The following is a 15,292-nucleotide window of genomic DNA, read 5'->3' on the forward strand; positions in this document are numbered from 1 at the left end:
CCCCATGGACTGTAGCCCACCAGGCTCCTCTGTTCATGGGGATTCTCCAGGCAAGAATACTGGAGTGGGTTGCCATGCCCTCCTCCAGGGAATCTTCCCAACCCAGGGATCGAACCCAGGTCTCCTGCATTGCAGGTGGATTCTTTACAGTCTGAGCCACCAGGGAAGCCCTATCTTATGCTTACTAAAATACAAATAAAATGAAGTAAACAGAAAGTATACTAGAAAGAGTAATACATTTGAAATCAGAAGGCTAATAGTTTATTCCAGATTTTTTCATAAAGAGATTGTGTGACTTTAAGTAAATCATTACACTTCTCTGAGTTTCAGTATTCAGTATTGTATTCATGAAATAAATATATATTGAAAATCTGATGTGCTACTTTGAATATAGAAAATAAATATGAAATATTGGAGATAAACATGAAAGTAGCTTAATGAATAGTGTTTACAGATGCAAAGTGGAGTATCTTTGATAGCCTTTATGGAATCTCCTTAAGGGTAAAACTATGGCATTTGGAAAATCACATGCCTGACCACTGTAGGACAGATTGTCTGATTCATGCTTCCAGTGGCATAAGTGTCATTTAAGAAAGTGTTACCTTATTGAGCATTCAAAATCAATGACTTTAAAGACTTTAAAGTCACACTAGTGTTACTTTATTGATCATTAGCAGAAACATTCATCTTTTTCCAAGTTAAAAAAAAAGTCAATAATAACAATAGGAAAAATAAATAGAAGGGAATTCTCTGGTGGTCCAGTGGTTAGGACTCTGCACTTCCACTGCAGGGGGCATGAGGTTCGATCCCAGGTTGGGGAACTAAGACCCCAAAAGCCATGCTGGGTGGCAAAAAAAAAAAAAAAATAGGTTAGTTTATTTCTTTATGTTATCCTTAAATGGGAAACATGAAGAAAAGGAAAGGATATTGCTAAAGTAGTAATAAAAGAAAGATGATCTACTCTAAGAAACTGGAAACAACCTGCTGCTACTGCTGCTAAGTTAGTCATGTCCGACTCTGTGCGACCCCATAGATGGCAGCCCACCAGGATCCCCCATCCCTGGGATTCTCCAGGCAAGAACACTGGGTTGCCATTTCCTTCTCCAGGAAACAACTTGAGAGAAGACTAAATTTCCTTCCCTATGATGAGAAATCATTAGGGGATTTCCTTGGTGGCTCAGAGGTTAAAGCGTCTGCCTGCAGTGTGGGAGACCAGGGTTCGATCCCTGGGTCGGGAAGATCCCCTGGAGAAGGAAATGGCAACCCACCCCAGTATTCTTGCCTAGAGAATCCCATGGATGGAGGTACTCTACAGTCCACGGGGTTGCAAGGAGTCGGACACGACTGAGTGACTTCACTTTCATGATGAGAAATAAATAAGGTAAGAAGGCTGCTACTACAAATATCGTAAATAAACACACAAAATCTCTCCCATCCTATGACCTGGACATAGAAACTGATTTTAATCAATACTTTCTTCTCCTCAGGGTTTTTCTCAGAGCATTTTTAACATCTTTGTTCCTCAGACTGTAGACTAAGGGGTTCATCATGGGAACCACATTGGTATAAAAGACAGAAGAGATTTTTCCCTTATCCATAGATCCAGTAGAAGATGATTTGAGATACACAAATGCCCCAGATCCAAAGAACAGAGAAACAGCAATGATGTGGGAACTGCAGGTGCTGAAGGCTCTGGACCTGCCCTCCATGGACTTGATGTGGAGGATGCTGGACAGGATGAGACCATAAGAGACAAAGATGGTGAGACTGGGCACAATGATGTTGATGCACGCCATGATGAAAACTACCAGCTCAGTGACGTAGGTACTTGTGCAGGAGAGCTGAAGCAGAGGGTGGATGTCACAGAAATAATGGTTGATGGTGTTTGCATCACAGAAAGTCAGTCGCAGCATGCATCCAGTGTGAGCCATGGCACCAGAAAATGCCATCAAGTATGAACCAAACATAAGGCTGGAACACACTTTAGGGGACATGGCAGCATTATACAAGAGTGGGTTACAGATGGCCACATAGCGGTCATAGGCCATTGATGTCAGCACATAGCATTCAGAAACGACAAAAAAACAGAAGAAGTAGAACTGAGTCATGCACCCCATGTAAGAAATAATATTCTCCTTCGATAAGAAATCTATCAGCATTTTGGGTGTAAGTACTGAAGAATAACAGAGGTCTGTGAAGGACAAGTTAAAGAGGAAAAAGTACATGGGGGTGTGTAGATGTGAATTTATCCCAATTAGGATTATCAGGCTCAAATTTCCCATCACAGTGACCATATACATTAATAGAAACAGGAAAAACAAGGGAACTTGGAGATCCAGTTGGTCTGTTAACCCCACCAGGATGAATGCAGTCACAAAAGACCCATTCCCAGGAGCCATTCCTCCCTAAAAAAATCTGTGGGCACAGGAGAGATTTACATTGGGGAACAGCTCAATCCTTCTGACAATATCTCATCCTACAAGACAGTGTACATACTGAGCGTGTCTGAGACTAGGCCAACCTGGGCCCATAGAATCTGCCTTTACCATGGGCTTTCCCTTTCTAGAGTCTTGATAAGCTAAATAAAGCAAAGATTGTCACAGACAGCCTACAGAGAGAAGGCAATGCTGCCATACGGATACATGCCTGCTGGAAAAATGAAGGGATAAGAGAGAGGGATCAAGTTAGAAAGTCCTCCTCTTATTTCACCTTTTCTTCATTCACTTAAGCCTTCTCCTCATCAGTAAAATTGTAGGCAGAGACCCCAGCTACATGGTGCTGGCTTCTGGTGCAGATTAGATCTGGTGTGAGTTGGAACCATGAAGACTGTCTCTAATCAAAGACTAAGGGACCGAAGGCTAGAGGAGGTTAAGTTATTGCCCAGGTAGAAGAGTGAGAGTCTGTCCATAGAAAAGGAACTTACTAACTGAGACACTTCCACATCTCCTAACCTCTGAAGACTCTCTGATCCTCTTCAATATAGTCTCCTAAGAGTTTCACTTGAATCTCATGACTGCACAAAATGGTCAGGAGACAAGGAGACAGGAAAGTGGCAGATCTAGTATCAACAGAATTCAGAAACTCACCCTTATGTGGCCAGAAAACTTAGAGTTCTCCCTAGGCATTTGTCCTGGAAAGGTAGTGTCAGGTCTGAGGCTCTGGTTCATTTGATTCTAAAATGAAAAGTCTGAGCAGCCCAGAGTTAATTTCAGGTATGCCCTTGAAATCTTTCTGAACTACAAATATTAATTTCTAATTATGACTTTGAGTCTTCTCATTCAGCAAGGAAAATTTCACAGCATTGTTATCAGGTTTGCCACTTGATAATACACGGAAGATGGACTGTGAGTTTAATGATGAAGCGCACTTGGTTATAAACAGGGTGGAAGCTTGCTTGGTCTCTCCCTGGGGAATAGATTCTATGTGTAAAAGAAGTAAGGGAGTTACATTTACCATGTTCTCTACCTAGGTCCTTAGGGACTCAATATTTTCATCCAGTTTACACATCACTCCAGGGATTGCACACCCCCCAGGGCAGAGGCGAAAGTAAGCTCCCATCTTCCTATAATCTTCATCACTTTAGAAAACTCTATTGTGCAGGTTCTTTCTCTATGTCTTCCCAGACCCTAAGAGGAAATTTTCCAGAGTCTACCTATGGGTTTCTTCGTATCTTTACCTGAAATTTTACAAAGCCTCTAGTAACTCACTTCACTTGTTGTCTCTCATGGATTATCTCAGAAAGAAAATGCTAAATGCCTTTCTCCCTACTAAATTTTTTACATTTTAAACACCTACTGGAAATATCTACCTAAGGTTCCAGCTGGGTCCTTAAATGTATTATTTCATTAACTGAGGTCATCAATTATTTATCACAGTAGAAAAGAGTGGGGGCTATAGAGTTAGAGGGTATGAGTTTGAGGCCTATCCCCATGCTTACTAAATTGGACACAGTGATTAACTCTCCATGCCTCAGGTTCATAATTCCTAAAATATTGATGATAATAATAGCATCTCTTTCATTGGGTTATCTTGATGATTAAATGAAAAAAAAAATACAAAAAAAATGGTTAGAATAGTACCTGGCATGTAGTATACAGTCAAATAATGTCAGCTGTCTTCATATATGTTCTCCAAATTTTCTGTAAGTCCTCCATTATAACACTCACCAGTTTTCTCTTTACTTCCTGTGTCTCCCTGTAAATTATACGTTCTGTGAGGACAAACATCTCTTCTGTCTTGTTTACTGCTTCTCTTGTACTGCTGTGAATAAGGCAGGGACCTCCCTTGTGGCTCAGCAGGTGAAGAATCCTCATGCAATGCGGGAGACCTGGGTTCGATCCCTGGGTTGGGAAGATCCCCTGGAGAAGGGAATGGATACCCACTCCAGTATTCTGGCCTGCAGAATTCCATGGATTGTGTAGTCCATGGGGGTCACAAAGAGTGGGACACGACTGAGCGACTTTCACTCGCACAGTAGGCCCTGCATAAATAACTCTGTGAGTTACATTGTTCTCTGGTGAAAGCCTTCCGAGTGTTTCTCACGTTTCTCACATGCTCAGTGTTAGGGTCTACAACCGCATTGACTTCCATCCTTTTCCCTCAGCCACCACACAAGCTCAGGTACTTTTGAGGTTTTTATTGAACTATATGCTGAAATGCAATGATTCCAGTAACAATTCTAGCTTTTCTCACATACTCCTTCTTATTTGGCCATATACATAGCTGGAGGATAAGTTCTGAAAGCACACATCTCTCCCTTCCTTCTTTAAAATCTTCAGTGACCTTCAGTTACCCCAGGACACCTGAATCATTGTAATAAAACAATACGGCAACATTGTAGTGAAAATATAAGTATCAAAACTACGAATACTGGGCATATACCCTTTGAAAACCTAATTAAAAGAGACACATGTTCCCCAATGTTTGTGACAGCACTTTTTACAATAGCTAGGACATGAAGTAACCTAGATGTCCATCGACAGATGAATGGATACAGAATAGTGGTACATATATATACAATAGAATATTACTCAGCTATAAAAAAAAAAAGAACGCATTTGAGTCAGTCTTAATGAAGTGGATGAACCTAGAGCCTGTTATACAGAGTTAAGTAAGTTAGAAAGAGAAAGACGAATATTGTGCATTAACACATCATATGGAATCCAGAAAGATAGTACTGATGAACTTTTATTCAGGGCAGCAATAGAGATGCAGACATAGAGAAGAGACTTGCTGACACAGTAGGGGAAGGCGAGGGCGGGACAAATTGAGAGAAACATGGAAAAATACACATTGCCATATGCAAATAGATGTATTTTACATAAAACAAAACATTACCTTCTTCATTCCTGACTGCTCTAAATGGTTATCTTAGTGTTTTTGTCCTTAGGAACTGAAATCAAAAGACAATCTCCCTTTACCATGTTTTCTTAAGACTAAATTGAGAAGATAGAGACAATGGTGATAGAAGCATTTTCCTATTCTCCTTTTCTAAGAAACAAAGGAATCTACCAGACAAAATCCCCTCCAGCACTTTCAATAGAGGTTTATTAAATAAATGAGTAACTTACTGAATCTTAAGTCCACAAAGTCCATATGTCCATGACAAAGCTTCACAGGAGTTCTGGACATACCTTAGTCAAAAATCTCACAAACTTACTGTTTCTGGATTCATCACCATTCACCTTTTTCTACTTAAAACCTTATAATCTCTGAAAATAAGCTTGAGCATGAAAGAATGAATTATAGAGTTGGGTTGGACAAAAAGTTCATTTTCCAAATGAACTTATTGGCCAACCCAATACTTTCCTACTTTCTATGAAAGGATGAATGGCTGATTCTCCTCTTCTTTATACTGTTTTTTCTTATAAAGTGGTTTTCATAAAAAACTTAGCTTCTCTTATTGTTTAAATCACCTGCCTTTTATTTTAATTCCTTTCTCTTTTCTCCATATCATCATACATTGTGTGCCCTTACTAAAAATTGACATCAACAGCTAACATGATTTCTATTCAGAACACCCTATTCCTAATAGTCTTACTCAGTGCAACTTGGACATCTTTGTTCCTCAAACTGTAGATGAAAGGATTCACCATTGGCCCCACAATGGTGTAAAAAACTGTGGACACTTTATCTTCATCCAGAGACCCAGCAGGAAAAGGCTTAAGATACATGAATGTTGCTGATCCAAAGAAAAGAGAAACCACGATTATGTGGGAGCTGCAGGTACTGAAGGCTTTGGACCTGCCCTCTGCAGAACGGATGTGGAGGATGTTGGAGAGGATCAAGGTGTAAGAAACGGAGATGGTGGCACTGGGCACTATGACATTGACACCCACCACAATGAAAACCACCAGCTCATTGATGGAGGTGCTTGTGCAGGAGAGCTGGAGGAGAGGAGGAATGTCACACATGTAGTGGTTGATGATGTTTCCATCACAGAAGGAGAGTCGCAGCATGCACCCAGTATTGGCCATGGCACCCACAAGCCCCATCGTGTATATACCCACCGTCAGCATGAGGCAGACCTGATGGGACATGGAGACCTTGTAGAGCAGGGGCTTACAGATGGCCACGTATCGGTCATAGGCCATTGACGTCAAAATACAGCACTCATCAATAACAAAGAAGGAGAAGAAACACAGCTGAGTCATGCACTCTGCATAAGAGATGATGTTCTGGCTCACAAAACTCATCAGCATTTTAGGGGTAATGACAGAGGAGTAGCAGAGATCAGTGAACGAAAGGTTGAAGAGAAAGTAGTACATGGGAGTGTGCAGGTGACGGTTCAGACCAATAAGAATAATCAAGCCAACGTTCCCCACCACAGTGACCACATAAATTGCTAAGAAAATGAAAAAGAGAGGCAGCTGGAGTTCTGGCTCCTGTGTTAAACCCAGCAGGATGAACTCGGTCACTGAAGAGTCATTCTCTGGGGCCATTCTTCCCTAGGACACACCTGGAGAGCAGGACAGAGGGTAACGTTAAAATGAGTGCCCCGCTCTCTCCACCCAGCCCCACTCTAGTGAGAGAGACCCAGAACGCGAGAAGGAACCCCAGCTCACTCTTCTGTGCCTTTGTTTTCTCCTCCGTATAAAGGCTGAGGAAACTCTTAAAGACGTGTATCAAAAACACTAATGGGCAAGTTCTACAGGGATAAAATTCCGTAACCCGAGGGCTCAGGACAGCAGCATCTCTGCTCCGCTTCTGCTCTGACAGTTACCAGGCCCACCCAATGATCAGTGGTCATCTCAGCAGAGAGAAGACGTGTCATTTCAGGGAGTTCCAGGCTTCCACAGATGAGGTATGGAAGACGAGTAACAGGACAGATAAAATTCAACACTCACCCTTCTGCACAGAGACTTCAGTGTTGGGACTTGCTACCTCTGCTTCCTTATTCTCAAGGAAGAGCAAGTGGCTCTGATGAATTTTAGAGATGAACATCCCAGAACAGAGAGTCTTCTTCTTCTTTGCTATTGTTTCTGTTTTGAGTGCGTTTTGGACTGAGAGTCAGAGCACAGACCTCGGTACCTCAGGTTCTGAGGTGCCATGAGTTACAGGTCGTGGTTTCTGATGGTGGCTCTGCAGAGTGTCCTCTCCAGTCTAGGGGGTGGAAATAGCATCTGCTGGTGCCCAGGGAGCCACCTGCTAATATGACCCAGGGGTTATTGTGAATTGGGAAATCCTGGGGACCTGATTAAAACTTAGAAGTCTTAGGTTTTCATTGTGTTTTCCCCAGAGATATGATTTGCAAGAAAGAGAAATTATCCACACTGCATTTAAGTTGAATTCACTAGAATAACAGTGTGTGTTGGAAGTAACCCATTTTACATACATGTTGGTTTGTTGCCAAATGGGGCACATCCTCAAATAGAAAATCAGTGACTTTTCCTGCATCCACAGCTCTTAAGAAACACTAGTCACTTATTTGTTTATCTGGTGTGTCTTCTCACAATACAAACACATACATTCATACATTCACATGCATTTGAACCTAAGTTCCATGAGGGCAGAGATTTTGTCTGTTTGTTCAGTACTCTTTTTGTAGCACCTTAGAGTAAAACCACACATATACAGTAGGTATTAAATAAACATTCATTTAATAAAAAATGAATGAATTTAATAAAACATGAATGAATGAAAAGTTTGAGCAAACTTTTCCCCCTTTCCCTCATTTCCCTAGGGACCAAGAATGGATATCACAACAGAAGTACTGCCCCCCAAAATAAAGAAGTACTGCCCCACAGGCAAAGGCTTATATAGGATCAGTGATTTTCCTTGTAAACCTGAGTGTGGGACTGGACAAACACCAGTGAGATATGTGAAGGTCACAGGTAAACTCTTAGTGGCCATCTATAAGCCTTATAGATCAAAGTTACTGAACTCAGAGAAAATACATAGTTTCTGTCTTCCCTGAATGTCACATAGACGACTTCCATGGCTCTTAGAGAGGCCCCAGTGCCTCTTCTCGGAAGTCTGCAGCATAGACTCAGACCGGAAGGCAGATTTGGATCAGTTTGGATCAGTACAGGATGCTTCCAAATGCCCAGATCAAGGTCAGCTCACTAGGGAGGCCATTAGGAACCGTTCAAAATCATTTCTTTCTTGGCACAGCTTTGAAATACTCAGTGCCAACTTAGGAAGAGTACTAATGTGAGCACTGGGAGGACAGACTAGAGTAAGGACTGGAGGCAGGTCAGCGATGGTCACTTACTTACAATAGTCAGTAAGTGATTTTAAATGCCCTGAGTTAATACTGCTACTGTGAAAAATTCTAAAAAGCAAACAAATGAGAGAGGAGGGAAGATTCATCAGGACTTTCATAAAGGGATCAGTCAGTTCAGTCACTCAGTCATGTGCGACTCTTTGCGACCCCATGGACTGCAGCACGCCAGGCCTCCCTGTCCACCACCAACCCTCAGAGTCCACTCAAACTCGTGTCCATCAAGTCGGTGGTGCCATGCAACCATCTCATCTTCTGTCGTCCCCTTCTCCTCCTGCCTTCAATCTTTCCCAGAATCAGGGTCTTTTCAAATGAGTCAGCTCTTTGCATCAGATGGCTGATGTATTGGAGTTTCAGCTTCAACATCAGTCCTTCCAGTGAACACCCAGGACTGATTTCCTTTAGAATGGACTGGTTGGATCTCCTTGCAGTCCAAGACTCTCAAGAGTCTTCTCCATACCACAGTTCAAAAGCATCAATTCTTCGGTGCTCAGCTTTCTTTATAGTCCAACTCTCACATCCATACATGACTACTGGAAAAACCATAGCCTTGACTAGATGGACCTTTGTTGGCAAAGTAATGTCTCTGCTTTTTAATATGCTATCTAAGTTGGTCATGACTTTTCTTCCAAGGAATAGAAATAGACAAAAAATTCCCAAAGATACTAGGCTAGGTATTTGGATATACTATGGTGTTATTACAAACAGAAGAAAACTCAGAAAAGAGTGAAAATATCCATAAAAATTATACATTTAGTTTCAAACGTGGTGGGCTTGAGCATCTAGCAGGACACCCAAGTGAGTGAAAGTCATTCAGTAATGTCCGACTCTTTGAGACTCCATGGACTAACATGTCCATGGAATTCTCCAGGCCAGAATACTGGAATGGGTAGCCTTTCCCTTCTCCAGGGGATCTTCCCAACCCAGGGATAGAACCCAGGTCTCCCGCATTGCAGGCAGATTCTTTACCAGCTGAGCCACCAGGGGACATCCAAGTAAAAGCGTACAATTGGGCAAATGCCTAACTAAGGCTAAAGTGCTTTGTTGGATGGCATCATTGACTCAATGGACATGAGTTTGAGCAAACTTCAGGAGATAGTGAAGCACAGGGAAGCCTGGTGTGCTGCAGTCCATAGGGATGGTAAAGAGTCCAACATGACTTAGCGACTAAAGGCTAAAGTAACAACTTACTTTAGTAAGTTTAAAAGTAACAACCTACTTTTAGCAACAAAGGCTAAAAGTAAGAAGAAAGGTCAAAACATGAGAAGGTTTGAGAATTGTTTCCATAGAGATTAATGCCATGGGATTAGGTAAACTCAACAAGAGAAAGAAAAAGAGCAGAGGGTAGAAAAATACTTGGGTAATTCCCCAAATTGTGAGTATTGTACTTAGGATAATCTCTTAAACCCGATCGTCATTAAAATGAGTCCCAATCGTTTTTCTCAGACCCCCTCACAATTACTAGGGGACCAAAAATTCCTCAAGCCAAAGTTGAACTCTATCCCACAAGGTAGATATTCCTTGACCTCAGCAGTGATAAAGAACTTGGAAATTTATTAAAATGTGTTTTCTATGGAAAGTTAAATAAATCTTATTTAGGCAATACAATAGACAGAAATATTTCCTCTAATTTTATATCAAATCACATTGCAAGAAGAATTATATGCCAGCGTTCTAAGCTAGACTTGAAAAATCCTTCTTTCATCTTTAATAAGCCACTGTAAATATAAGCAAACATGGAATTAATACAGAGCAATTCTGAGCTTATCCTTACATGGCAAAATTCTCATTCCTTCTTTCTTCTCTCTCCATAACCATCAAGTTAGCCTAATTCAAGTGTAACTCTCAAATGGTCACCCTCGCACTGAGATATATTCCAAGGAAAGATTCATCAGGACTTCTCACAAAGACACTAGAGACAGACCAAAAAAATCCCAAAAATAATAAACTAGATGTTTGGATAAACTATGGTGTTACTACAAACAGAAGAAAAACTCAGAAAAGAGTGGAAATATTCATAAAAATTATGCACTCAGTTTTACTCATTCTTAACTCCTTTTTAAGTATCTCAACCCCAATATGTTCTAACTTGTCAAAGTTAGTGGTAATATAAAATTTATATTGTACCATAAAGATGCATAAAACATAAAGATGTCTTTTAACTAAATGGATTTTTAATTGGCAGGATTATGTGACACTAAGCTAACAAGCTACAATCACCCAGAAATATTAACTAATATATTCTCAAAAGTAAAAGTATAACTGAGGTTATAATTTTTAAGCAGAATAAAACAAGTTATCAGATACTAATTTTATACCGATGACTGCTATTAATGTTTTTTAAATATCACAACTATGTCATTGACATTGATTCAGTCAAAATATTGACTGTTTCTACCATTGCCACAAGACTTCTTCATGTTCCCTTTGATACCCACTTTTTCTCTCATCAGTTCAGTTCAGTTCAGTTGCTCAGTCATGTCCAACTCTTTGTGACCCCATGGACTGCAGCACACCAGGCCTCCCTGTCCATCACCAACTCCCGGAGTTTACTCAAACTCATGTCCATTGAGTCAGTGATACCATCCAACCATCACACCCATTTTTCCTTTCATAGCCACACCCACTTTCTTCCTATCCTATTCTTCTCTAAACCTTTGGCAATCATGACCAACCAGGTTCTCCATTTCTATAAATTTATCATTTCAAGATTTATGTTATATTAATTAATAGAAGCATACACAGTATAACATTGTATCTTCTATTTATTGGCTGAGGTTTCCTTTTTAAAAAATTTGTTTCACACGCTTGTAATCGCTCAGTGAAGAATTTCTACAATGGCTGCTTTGAAATCTTTGTCAAATAATTCTAACATCTCTGTTGTGTAACATGTATTTCTTGTCCTTTTTGCACTGAATTTGAGATCTTCTTTATTCTTCATATAAAAAGTGATTTTTTTTAAACCTGGGAACTTTGCAAATTATATTATGAGACTCTAGATTTTATTTAAACCTTTTGTTTAGCTACTTTTCTTTGATATTACTCTGCCTGGAGGAACAAGTCTACTCACTGCTGAGTGAGGGTTATTGTTTTGCTTCCCCTCATGGTCTCATCTGACAGGCAAGGGCGTGTGGGTTAGTCACTCAGTTGTGTCCAACTCTTTGCGACCCTGTGGACTGTAGCCTGCCAGGCTCCTCTGTCCATGGGATTCTCCAGGCAAGAATGCTGGAGTGGGTTGTCATTCCCTTATTCAGAGGATCTCCCTTACCCAGGGATTGAACCTGGGTCTCCTGAATTGCAGGCAGATGCTTTACCATCTGCGCCAACAGGCAACGGGTGTCAGTCATTGCAAGCGGACAATGATAAGAGGCTTGATTCCCCGTAAGTCCTCCTCTGACATGACCTCATGGAGGGCAAGGACTCACTCATTACTGATAGGTATCGATGGAAGTTCAGGCTTCCTCAATGGCCTCTCACCACTTAGGGAGCTCTTGTCACCCAGCAAGAATCAAAGCCCTGACTCTGCAAAGCATTCTCTGATTCCACTTTTACCAGAGAAAGTATTAAGGCAATCATTACATCCCATGAGGGAGGGAGTCTAAGGATTCCTGTTTGAACTTTGCTGTCATGGAAGGGAAGCTACAGGTTTTCCCTGGGGTTGGTCTATGGTATGGTGGTTATTGTACTAAAATTTTCTGTCTTACTTGGCTGCTCCTTTCCTGGTCCTTGGACTAAAAAAAAGTAGACTTCTTTTTCCAGCTTTATTGAAGCACGCGCAAGTGCATGGTCAGTCACTTAGTCATGTCCGACTCTTTGCAAGCCTGTGGCCTATAGCCCACCAAGCTCCTCTGTCCATGGAATTCTCCAGGCAAGAATACTGGATTGGGTTGCCATTTCCTTCTCTGGGAGATCTTCCTGACCCAGGGATTGAACCAACATCTCTTAGATCTCCTGCACTGACAGATGGATTCTTTACCACTGAGCCAACTTTTGTTGTTGTTGTTGATGAGAAAAACCTTATGACAGGATAGGGGCTCTGAACAGTCCAATCCAATGTGGCTCTCTGGCTGATTAAGAAAAATAAAATCTGTAAAGACACTGAAAACCCAAACTTTTATTCTATCATTTTTATATTAAGCCAGGACACAGAAGGACTTCAAACACTAAGAGTTCTGAATACCAGTAAGATTTTGTTCGATGTGCATTTATTCTGTAAGGTGTTCTCTGACCCCTCTGACTCTTCTGGATACCCCTAAATCCACAGTACTCATGTGGTCCCCAGCATCAGTGAAATAGGTCCAGTAGTATGTGTACTGTGCCAGAGACTTGGCATGAAATTGTGCCTCTCACTCTGAGTGATTATAAAAGAATTCCTTAAACTTCAGTCATCCTTTCCTTATCTGCAAGATAAGCACAGCACTACCTGTCTTTAAGGGCAGATGAGAGAGGAGATGCTGGCTGTAAATTTCTTAGTAAGTAATTGGTGCTCAATATCATCTGTGTTATTACTGGTATTCTGGTTGCTATCACAATCTGTTTCTCTTTTTGTAAGTAATCCACAGGCAAAAATACAGATTAAGTGTCAGTATGTAAGAAATTGCTAGGCATGCGATATTATGTCATTGATTGATTGAAGGATTGGTAGCTGTGGACCAGTTATGAATTTCTGTTCCATTTACCCTGTGGATGACTGGAAATGAGTCCTAAAAACTGGACTCAGGTAACAGGGTTTGTCCCCCTGGGTTTCCCCAGGAGCCATATTCTGCAGTTTCTGTTTTACTAAGGCCACTGGTGATCTACGTTGTAACTACCACAGGCAACCTACTCATCACTGGATTCAGCTGGATGGGCCAACGCCTGCACACACAGGGTCCTTCTTCTTGTGGAACCTGTCCTTCCTGGAGCTGCTGCTCGTGTCTGTTGTGGTTCCCAAGATGCTTGTCATCCTCCCAGTGGACCACTCCATCTCATTCACCAGCTGCATCATCCAGTCCTACCTCTATTTCCTCCTGGGCACCACCAACTTCTTCCTCTTAGCTGTCATGCCTCTGGATCATTTCCTGGCAGTCTGTAGACCCATTCTGCTATGAGACCCTGATGAGTGGTCATGTCTGTTCCCAACTTGCGCTGGCCTCCTGGCCAGCTGGGTTTCTCTGTGTCCTTTGCCCCTCCATCCTCATGGCCAGCCTACCACTGGCCCCAGTGGTATTGTTCACTTCTCTTGGGACAGCTGGCCCTTCCTGAGGCTCTCTTGTGGAGACACTTGCCTACTGGAGCTGCTGGCTTTTGTGCTATCCACATCAGTGTTGCTGGGCTCGCTGGCACTGACCTCAGTTTCCTACACCTGCATTCTTTACACTGTTCTCAGGGCCCCCACAACAGCTGAGTGAAAGAAAGCGTTCTTCATTTATGCTTTACACCTTACAGTGGTGATCATCTCAGAGCAGCTCCATTTTTCTCGACATCCATCTGCCAGAGACTCAGTCCATGCTGTTCAACAAAGGGGCCTCGGTCCTGAACTATATCATCATGCCCCTCCTGAAACCGGTCATCTTCAGTCTGCAATGAGAAGGTGAAGTGAGCCCTGAGACATGCCCTCAGGTGGAACTGACCCATGGCTGTGAGACACCATGAGGGTCACATGTGAAAGGACATATTCCTACTAGATTGGGCAAATATTTGAAGTTCAGGTCACACAGGCAATACCTTGTACTTTTCTCAGATAATGAAATAGGTCTTCATAAATATGCAATGTGGAGATCAGCCTTCACTTTCCTCCCTCGAATCTTCCTTATGCCCCCACCTTCACACAGAGAAAGCTGATCCATTTGGTCAAATATCAAACCTCTGGTGATGACATGTTTCTTTTGAGGTGCTTGAACACTTAGCCTCCATTCATGGAGGCTGCTCCTCTTTTTCCTCACATGTGTGTGCTTCAGTTCAGTTCAGTTCAGTTGCTCAGTCGTGTCCAACTCTTTGCAACCCCATGAACCGCAGCACGCCAGGCCTCCCTGTCCATCACCAACTCCCGGAGTCCACCCAAACCCATGTCCATTGAGTCAGTGATGCCATCCAACCATCTCATCCTCTGTCATCCCCTTCTCCTCCTGCCCTCAATCTTTCCCAGCATCAGGGTCTTTTCAAATGAGTCAGCTCTTCGCATCAGGTGGCCAAAGTATTGGACACGACTGAGCGACTGAACTGAAGACCAACTCACTGTTCTAAGTTCCAAATACTGTCACTACCCTGTCTGCAACTTCAGCCATAACAATCTATTATGGGAACAAGGGTTATTAAGGATTTTTGTAGGAACAGTAAGAGGAGGGTGTCAACATTTTGCATATTGCCTTACCAGTTGTGCTGTACTAATTATTTCAGCTAACCCTAGAAAATACATCCCCCAACACTCCCCTCCTAGAAGAAAGAAATGATAGACAAACTACACCTGTCAAGTATCTTCAAAATACTATTTTTATTATTAAAATCTCTTTCGTTTTCTCAGCCTCCTAAATTCCAGTGCAAGTCATTGTGTGCTAAGTCACTTCAGTCATGTCCAACTCTTTGCATCCC

General features: G+C 41.9%; 3 protein-coding genes across 3 annotated transcripts; 1 reads left to right on the top strand and 2 right to left on the bottom strand.

The window, feature by feature from the left end:
- Positions 1-1,466: 1,466 nt before the first annotated feature.
- On the bottom strand, positions 1,467-2,399 carry LOC110148310 (olfactory receptor 8B3-like). Its single transcript, XM_020910242.2, has one exon. It carries the CDS (start codon positions 2,397-2,399, stop codon positions 1,467-1,469), a length of 933 nt encoding a protein of 310 aa, XP_020765901.2.
- A 3,612-nt stretch (positions 2,400-6,011) lies between these two features.
- On the bottom strand, positions 6,012-6,950 carry LOC110148308 (olfactory receptor 8B3-like). Its single transcript, XM_020910239.2, has one exon. It carries the CDS (start codon positions 6,939-6,941, stop codon positions 6,012-6,014), a length of 930 nt encoding a protein of 309 aa, XP_020765898.2. The 5' UTR covers positions 6,942-6,950.
- A 6,468-nt stretch (positions 6,951-13,418) lies between these two features.
- OR6T1 (olfactory receptor family 6 subfamily T member 1) lies at positions 13,419-14,333 on the top strand. The gene is given in 7 exon segments (XM_070462996.1): positions 13,419-13,506; positions 13,509-13,589; positions 13,592-13,806; positions 13,808-13,913; positions 13,916-14,159; positions 14,161-14,283; positions 14,285-14,333. Coding segments are annotated over 7 exon segments (906 nt in total).
- The last annotated feature ends 959 nt before the right edge of the window (positions 14,334-15,292 follow it).

This window comes from Odocoileus virginianus, unplaced genomic scaffold, assembly GCF_023699985.2.
Source record: "Odocoileus virginianus isolate 20LAN1187 ecotype Illinois unplaced genomic scaffold, Ovbor_1.2 Unplaced_Scaffold_19, whole genome shotgun sequence".
NCBI lineage: Eukaryota > Metazoa > Chordata > Mammalia > Artiodactyla > Cervidae > Odocoileus > Odocoileus virginianus.